The sequence below is a fragment of the Sander vitreus genome, chromosome 19 (assembly GCF_031162955.1).
Source record: "Sander vitreus isolate 19-12246 chromosome 19, sanVit1, whole genome shotgun sequence".
NCBI lineage: Eukaryota > Metazoa > Chordata > Actinopteri > Perciformes > Percidae > Sander > Sander vitreus.
The window spans coordinates 19,937,297-19,946,666 of NC_135873.1; the positions used below are offsets into that span (position 1 = coordinate 19,937,297).

The 9,370-nt window shown below is 41.6% G+C and overlaps 1 protein-coding gene across 1 annotated transcript; it reads right to left on the reverse strand.

The window, feature by feature from the left end:
* Nucleotides 1–2,977: 2,977 nt before the first annotated feature.
* On the reverse strand, nucleotides 2,978–9,034 carry paqr9 (progestin and adipoQ receptor family member 9). Its single transcript, XM_078275870.1, has one exon. The coding sequence runs from the start codon at nucleotides 8,115–8,117 to the stop codon at nucleotides 6,957–6,959; it is 1,161 nt and encodes a 386-aa protein (XP_078131996.1). The 5' UTR covers nucleotides 8,118–9,034; the 3' UTR covers nucleotides 2,978–6,956.
* Between the last annotated feature and the right edge of the window lie 336 nt (nucleotides 9,035–9,370).

The window sequence follows — 9,370 nt, forward strand, 5'->3', positions numbered from 1 at the left end:
ACCAAGGTTTAATGAGATGGAACACATGTAGGTCAGTACTGCATTGCTGATAATATGAGCAGCGAGTTAACATCTACAGTTAAAACATAAAGTACCAGAACTTTGAAAGACCTCTGGAGTTGCATGTTAAAGGGTAACTACCATTTTTTTTCCAACCCTATGTTCCTATGTGTTTGTGTGTAAGTGACTGATGAACAACAATCTTTGACATTGGTCCAGTATTAAGAGAGATCTCTGCAGTGGAGAAACAAGCTACAATGTAAGTTAATAGGACAATTATCCAGCTTGTATTTACCTTCACTAAAATGCTCTGATGGAAAGGATTCCTTCAGAGATGGACCTTTTAAAACCTCTTTGAGACCTTTGTGTTTAACCAGAAACAGCTCTGAAGTCGCTAACGCTAAACCCACCAACCGGTTTAGCAAACGCAATTTCACAGATGTTTTTTATGTTTAAAAAAAAAGGATCTTGCTCTTTAACTTCGACCTCCTTAGAAATCCTTTCCGTAATGTTGTCAGACACTTAAAGAGAGAGAGAAAATTCTGCATACTTTTAATAGTGCCAATTTGCCAAAGTGTAAACTGTCAGACTTTGAAAACCCCTTGGTCTAGTACAAATGCTGTTCCTAAGCCTTTGCTTTGAGTATAAAAAAAATATATATTGAGTCTAAAAAGAATGGGAGTGGCCTATAAAATATCACTGCGTGTTAGTTTCCAATGCTCTGTGTCCTCAAAGCGGTGGCCCTGCTGTTATCACTGCAACGCTTCACCAAGTGAAAACATTATAGATGTCTTGTGCATCATTTCATACGTTTTTCTAACTAGAACTCAGCCTGACAGTGTACCGCTCACATGATGATGAAACAGCTGGAGACCCAGTGAAAGCGGAGTCAATTTTGCACTTGAATGTTCATAACCACTGGCATGATAAAAAGAGTAAGTGACACTAGTAAATTGGGGCAGGACTAACTGTTTGGCAGGCCACCACAGTGAGAACAGAGATGATATCGTACACCTTCATCCACATCATCCTCCTCCTGCCTTTCTCATTCATTCTTAATCACTTGCCACTCTGGACTCAGGTACATTTACTTTTGTTTCTGGAGTTATAGCAGATTTTTGCCGATTGACTTTTTTCATGTCCGACACAGAACCATTTCCTGAAGTCATTCCTCTGTGGGAGATGACTGCTCATTGATTCAGCAGTAGCAATCCTTGCTGCGTGGTTCACGTTTCACCGGCCCACGTCACCGTTAAAACAGACAGGGATGAAAGAAGCCGGTGTGGGGGAGGGGTGAGTTAGACATAAAAAGCCAGCTGGACGTGTTGCCCACAGGCATGACCCAGCACACGCACAGCATGTGCGCACACTCACACAGAAATACACACTCTCACAGCTGAGGGAGTGCTGGCCTTGCAAATGTACTTAACTCATTTGAATTATTCCAACCTTTGAAAACCACAGACTTGAGTTCACTTTAAGTCTAAAAGTCCATAGCTGCTGATTATCACACATTATAAAACACAACAGTAGCCTTTTAAGGGCATCTGAGATTGAGCATGACAGGGTCAACTTGAATAAACATTTGGAGCAATACCCTTATATTCTTTCCTTCCACAATGATGATGAATTTCAGACTCCTGTCAGGGGTCAGGCCGGAGTTAGTCCCGTATACCAGACCTATCTCCACAGGGCTGTGAAGGAAGCAGGCACAGGAGCAGGCACTCCTGGATAGGAGAGAAAAGGGTCAAGGGTTGTTTTCATTTCTTTAAACCAATCACAATGGTCTTGGGCGGTGCTAAGCTCCGGACGCAGCGACGGTGGCTCTGCAGAATAGTCTCAGGAAGGAACTTGTTTTGGTGGACCATGTGTACCCCACAAAAGAAAACCCCACATACGATATTAAATGAAGTTAACTGTTGACACAATACAGTAGCGTGAGCTATTTAAATTAGCTGATACGTGACTGAAGTCTGAAATCCTATCTTTTTTCAGTTTAGCATAACACTGAAGATTTTGGTATCACAGAAACATGTTTCCTAACTGCATTTAGGCTAGATGAAAAGTCAAAATAAGATTATTAAAGTCTTTAAGATTAATCCTTTGGGCCTGGGTATCATGAATGTCAGAACTAAATTTCATGGCAATCCAGTTGTGCATAAATACACTCTGGAACATATAATAATCAATCCTGTTAGTATGGCTTAGAGACACTAACAGATGTCTACAATGTAGAGCCACATCAAGCCTCATGATAAGATAGAAGAAGTAAATAAGTGAAAAAGTACACAGGCTTTGTTTAAACCTCTTTCAAATGGATGTTACAATTGCAGAGGATGTGCTCAATGGTCAAATGTACTTCACTCATTGTCATACTGGAATAAAATACTTTAACGTGTCATTTATATGATCAAATGCCCTAAAATATGAGGATACATAAGAGCTCAGTAAGGAGAATTGATAGAGATTACCCAATAGCAGTACATTTCAATGACATGACATCTCATTATTCAGATTCATGGGCATTGAAAAGGTGACTGCCAGAGAGAGGTGGTAATATTGATGGAATACTGAATAGAAGAGAAGTATACTGGATATTCAATCTACAAACTTGATCTCCCAAAGGTTTGAATGTTAAGATTCAATGGCATGTTAAGCTTTAAGGAGCTTTGTGAACTGTATGGTAAACACACGGGATTCATCAGATGGCACTTCCACTATGCATTACTCCCTTTTCCTTACAATGTGATGACAAAATTGATATATTGCACGTTTAAACATCGAGAGAAACTCCCACAGATGATAACTGTCTCATTGTCCCGTTGTACGCATTGTTATGGCTAAATACTGACGACGTTCCAGAGGGACCGAAACGTGACTCTCTTCAATAAACTGTGATGCTGAGCAAGAGCAGAGTACAGGATCTTCCTTTTCCAAAACATCAGGTCAGTAAAATAATTCCAATTGCCACAATAACTATTCTTTGCATCATTTATTCAATACAACTCATATCATCCATATATTAGTGCTATTTGATAAATCAGTTAACATAATGCAGGAGGGTTGTCACTTTTTCAGCATGAACAGACACAGGTTGTAGAATGATCCTCCTCCTCTAATTCATCATTTAAATGCACGTGTAAATAATGTATTAGTGTCGCTCCTCAGTCACCCCTGATTACTAGACTGGGTAAGATAGAGTAGCGTGTAAGTCTAACATACACATAGTGAACTTTAACATTGCTAGATTCAAGTCTGTCATCCACAGTGTAGAAGGGGTGGGGGGGTGAGATCTGTTTCAACGATGGTTCTTCTCATTGACAGAGTGACACACATGCTCTGTTGAGGTAGGAACATCGCTTTCACATTAGATGCGTTGTTACCTGATGATTCTCGGAATATTCATTAGAAAGCACAGCCTAAACCTGAAATGTGCTAAAATCATACAGTACAGCAAGGTTGGCCCTTTAAGGAACATTATGAGCAGCTTTAAAGTGCACCATAATGGCATTAGTATCACAAGCGTTAAATATGGTCTTTATGTACACATTCCAGTGTCATACATAATTAACAACTCAGCTTCCATCTCTAATCATTTGCTCTTGTGCAAGTGAACACATCGAAACACACGAAATAAATGTGCAAATATGAGTAGAACTAATACTAATCACCATATTTGTGACCAACATATGAGTTATCAACATGTAAATGTAGCGTGCGAGTAAGAGTTTACAATTTAAGATGTAACTCCCTCTGAGAAAGACAAAATCACTGGGGACATGACAGAATCACATGAAAACACACATAAATCTTCATCCAGGCGCTGCTAGTCATGGTTCATTTTCAGTGTGCAAATTAACTCAGAACAAAGGAATTATTACATTTTTATCATTTCTATTTAAGTCCTTTTTCCTCTTCCATTATCAGGGAGCTCAGGCTGGGTACACAGCAGAACTAAGTGTGTTGTTCATGGACACTTCAGCGGGGGGGGGTCAGAACCCAGCACATTGATTTTTGTTCTAGACAGAAAACGCAGTTCACTAAAATTAGAATTGAATCTGCCACCAAATGTGACCCAGCAGAAATGAAAATGCCCAAAACTGTCAGCTAGCAGAACATTTTGTCAGACATAAGAAATCATAATGTCTATCATTGACATAACCTAACTGTCCATGCTCGGACACTTTTTGGCTAATGTTCTATCAGAATATCGGTTTAAATGTGAATATAAATGATCTTGTAATGTCTTGAGTGAGTTTAATGGTGTAAAAGTAAAGTGTAACTTCTTACATTTCTAACCAATTTAACCATTTACTTTGGCTTTGTCTTTACAAGAGTCGGCTAAAGGAAGCTAATAGCGGTGAATTAGCGTGCGCTACCCTTGGCCATACTCTGACACCCCTATCTCCCTGCTGTAAAAACTCTCTGGGCACTGCTTGTTTTTCTGGGTATTAACCGTATTAACAAGTCGCCCAAATTAACATCAATGCTGCCAACACATCTAGGAGTTGTACTTCTGTTCTTCACAATAAAATGGCATGCTTCAACAATTCCAAACTACGCAGTAAAAGCTCCTTCATTTTTCGCCACCTGAGGGTCTCCCAAGTCTTCTTACTGCTTTCTCTCATCAAAGTCACTTTCATACACTAAATAGACATGTAAATGTACGTGCACACATATGAAAATTCAACACGTAGATTCTTAGATGTGTCTGAATATGGCCAATAACACCGAACGGTGTCCGAACATGGACACAGTAACATTAAGTATGTGTTAGACAAAATACCTATTTTCTTTTCAGCTGGGACATTTCAAAAAGTTCTGCACAGGCCAAAAGGCTATACCTCTGCTTAATTTGATCCTGACCGCTAGCTTCCCGGTAGTCATTCTCTTTGGACACTGTTCATCTGCTAAACACTCAATACAAACATAGACATGGACAACTGGCAACCCAAACGTGGCTGTGTCCAAAGCTTTAAAAAACAAAAGGAAGCCGGTCAGGTAGCAGACTTCTATAAAGAACAAGAAAGACAGGAAAGCAGACATCTACATGGTTGTTTCAACATTTGTGCAGGCAGCAAATCATCCTACAAAACAGAAATACGTGCTAGCAATAAGGCTAAACATTGCTTCATGCAGTCGAAAGTTGAATAAAAAGATAAAAGGTAGTTTCTCTGGTATTGTTAGCATTGAATGTACATGGTAAACCCAGTTTGTGGGTCTCACAGACCTAAGCATCCATTTATATTTACAGTATATACCCTATCATCTTTAACAACATGAAATGTATTTGTGATTGTGATATTTCCAGATTCTTCAATCACTTTTCTGTTCATTGGGATGAAACAAATATGTCATTAACTGCACGATCAATACATGTTTAACCCGTTTCCAAAGTTACATCATGTTTCATATCCAGCTAGCCAGAAAATGACATATGTCTTTTCTTGTATTGTACAACATTAGAAAACATAACACAAAGAAACTTTAAAATGTCACTGTCACTAAGGATTATAGAAGTACCTTCAGAACAGCGCTAAGTGCTATTTCATGCCTAAAGATTGGCGGATATATATTTTTCAGAAAAACAGATGCTTAGCTCTGCGACTTGAACGTTATGATAATACATTAAAGGGGGAAACTGCTAGGTTAGCTATTAACCTGATCTATCTGTCAAGTGCAAATCTATCCAGGAAGTTCCTGATGTAGTACAACAGTACAAAATTGCCATTATTTTAACTATCACATTTCCAAAATATGGCTTTTGCTCAGAGAGGTTGCAGTACATCACACAACTTAAAAGGCTGCCTCTGGTTGCATCGTCCTTATTTCATCTATGTGTACAAAGTAGGCCTTTAAACAGATTTTTTGAATGATAGACTTGAGCTGTCAGTATTAACATATGCAGCAAGTCCACTACGGTTTTCACACTGATTAGAAAACATGAGATTACATGACATTTAATCTGAACTAGAGCACTTTAAGCAGTGTGAACATAATCTATGGAGAAGGAGTCATCAGTGTAATGAAACCCATAGACACAGCAGATGTATTCACTGCACTATACACTTCACATTGAAATAACCCAAGTACTCCAACAGAACATGTCAGCAGGACATCATTATATGCCCCAGTAATGTTACGCGTCCTTTAAGGTTAATAAGCGAGCATGGCTTCTTAATGACAGGGCGAGTTTGACCGGCCCCCTGAAAGTGCTATACTGTACGACTGATACGAGCTCTCAGCTATTTCTGTTGCGTCGTCAAGGCCACCGCACTTCCTGCTGCAAGGGTCATTTGGAAAGAGAGGAAATGAGACTGCATGTGAGCGTTCATGTAAGGCAGAGGAAGAGAAAGATGTGGTTAACAAAGGCCAGAAAAGGATCCATTCAACGTGAAACTATAGGTTCTACTACAACCTATGCAGATACTTTGCAAAAGATGCTGTTTAAGGTCAGAGCAAGGGGAAGTGCCACAGGAGGAACTACTTGCCAACAGACTACACACACAGCAACTTCTGTAAATGGTCACGCTAACATTTAAGCCACAATATCCAAACGTTACATGGAATATGTTCTCCTGGTTACCAACACCTTTCCTGTGTCCTGAAGTGTGCAGTCCCTAGAGGTAGGTATTATTGCCACTGCTCAGACATCCTGTTGGAACATGCTGAAATAGCTCAGGGGAAAGAACTGGCAATGTCTTTCAATATCCATTCAACCAGACAGCCACCCTGTGGTGAGCTCAGAATATAATCCTTTCATCTCACGTTGTCCCCGATTACCGCTTATGAGAGCTTGAAAAACACTTCTGAATGGGGTGGAACATATGACGGACTTGAAAATCAGGACGGACAATTTGTTTTACTTGTGTGCATCTCTTTGTGGCATGGCTCTGTATGCATGTGCAAATCTTCCTTCACAGTTTCATATGATTAAAAAAAAGATGTATTTGTGATTAGTGGCATTTCAGGTGTTTCTTAGGGTGTTCCTTTGCTAGCTGATCTCTCTCTGGTCCGTAGATGCAGTTGGCATGCCGGGAAAACCACACGATGATGGAGACGATGGTGGTCTGGAGGAGGAACATCACCCCGTAGGTGGACGCTATGGTAGGTCCAGGTAGGCGAGAGAGGGTGGCAGGGGCCAGCAGTAGAGTCGGGCTGAGCAGGATTGCCTTCACCTCAGTCTTGATCATGTGGAGTTCGTCGAGGATGGATAAAAACGTGCAACAGTGGAACCACTGGTGGCTGTGGCCCCAGATGTCGAAGCGACCCGGGGCTAGCCGCTCGGGGATCTTGCTGATGTTGAAGACGGCTGACACCAGCAGCCAGAGGCAGTGGCGATAGAAGTAGCTGGCCGTGGAGGTGGAAGCAGCAAAAGAGGAGGAGGTGGTGGAGTAAGGTGATCTGGTGAGGAGGCGGTAGAAGACTGGCGTGGAGGAAACGAGGAACGGGAGGAGGAAAACGAAGGTTCGGATGACGTACCGATGTCGCCTCCACCTCTCGCGAGAGTTGCAGCAAGATAAGACACAAATGATTGCTACAACACATGCGGACGGGATGTAGAAGGTCTCAAAAAACACACAGAAATCTGGGATTGCATAGGATGATGTAAGAGATCCTGCAGGTTCATCTTTCAAGTCCATATGGGAGCCATTGCGGCCTCCGGTCTCCACTATCCCTGCCCGAGGGTGGATGTAGTAGTAGTATGCCAACGATGAGCCAACCGTGTAGGAACTGATTGTGCCGTAATCCACAAAGAAGCAGACTTCTCTTACCACCAGAGACATCGAGTTGAGCAGGTGGGCCATGCTGCTAGCCATTAACAGACAGAACACCCCGATAAAGTAGTTCCACAAAGGATAGAAGAACGGGGCGTCACTATGTGGCGCACCTTCCCAACCAAACACCTCCACAAAATAGTACGAAAAAATAAAAACTGGGAGGAAATGTGTCCAGAAGTTGCCTGTTTCATTGGTGGGCCTGAATGCTGATAGTAAGCAATCCCTCAGGCTGTAGTTTGGGAAGCGGTAGCCAGTCAGGATGAAGTTTTCTATGACCCGAGGCGGCACGTCCGTATGCCTCAGAAGAGGTAACGGCTGCCCACAGTTCAGAAGCATAACGGCAACACAAGCCCAAAGTCTCTATTTGAATCGGACTTTCTCTGCAAAGCGCTTCCCTTTTTATTGCTTGGCTGTTTAATTTATTGCTGATCCCAGCATGTTAAGTGATCCCCATAAATGATCTTGCTTACGGCTTGCTCTTCTTTTGACCTTTGATCCCGGCTTTGCTGTGGGCCTCGTGAGCTGTAGACTAATCCAAAGAGCAAAGCTGGTGTAATGTCATAGTCCAGCAGTATACTGAGAGAAAATGGCAGGGGAGAGTGTAGTATCGAAGGCCACCTGCTTGGTTAATTTGTCATCTGGTTTCTTCTTAACCCTAGAGCGTTACCAAAGGTCAGGCAAAACATCCAGCATGGAATCCTTTTCATGCTGTTTATTTGGTTCCCTTATTTTGCATAGGACATGGTCTGCATGGATGATTATCATACGCACATTCACCTTGTTATGGACAGTTCTGCCGCAGCAAATAAAAATGAAGGTCACTTATTACTGTGTTACAAGGTTGAACAGGACGTTAGTTACTACAGCAGAGATGTCCTGAAGACGCGTCCATTAAGCTCTGCGGTATGTAGGTCATGCTGGCGTTCAGCACTGTATCAGGGTAGGCTACTGGAGGCTTCTATTGCTCCTGTTGTTCCCGGTCCATCAGCCTGTATCCACCGTCCGACTTTCAATTCATTCAGCTCCCATTCCGTTGTAATGCAGAGCGCTGTAGAGAAGAATAAATCCCAGGGGACGAAAGAGCACAAAACGTGTTAGTGTGCTGGTGTTCAGTCCTTTAACGCATGGCCACGTTAAATATATTTGGCGGGTGAAAGCTCGGACAGTGCCGTGGGTCTGTCTGTCTGTAGCCCTGTGAGGCTGAAGCCAACCGGCATTTCAGCGGAACACCGAGGTTTGACAGGTACCAGCATCAAGTTACACACGGGATAACACCGAGGTTCCGGTTGTAAGTTTCAAAATAAAAGTCAGAGGTTGTGATATAACAATAAAGGTCATAGTTACCGATTAGCTAAATGCATGTGATTGCTATCTCTGTCATTTTCACTTTTGCTTTACTGGCATGGCCGTAATTCTCTACAGTAGAATGTTTGGGCTACAATGTACATATTATAAGGATGTAACCACTGTTAGGCTAATATGCTATAATACACTATACTATCAACACATAAAAAGAAATGTTGGAAATATATTATAACAAACACAAAGATGACTTTTTAATGTATAATATACAAAAAAGAGATGAAAAA

Excerpts from the sequence above, each read along its gene's own strand:
- paqr9 (XM_078275870.1), bottom strand. The coding sequence starts at position 8,117 with ATGCTTCTGAACTGTGGGCAGCCGTTACCTCTTCTGAGGCATACGGAC.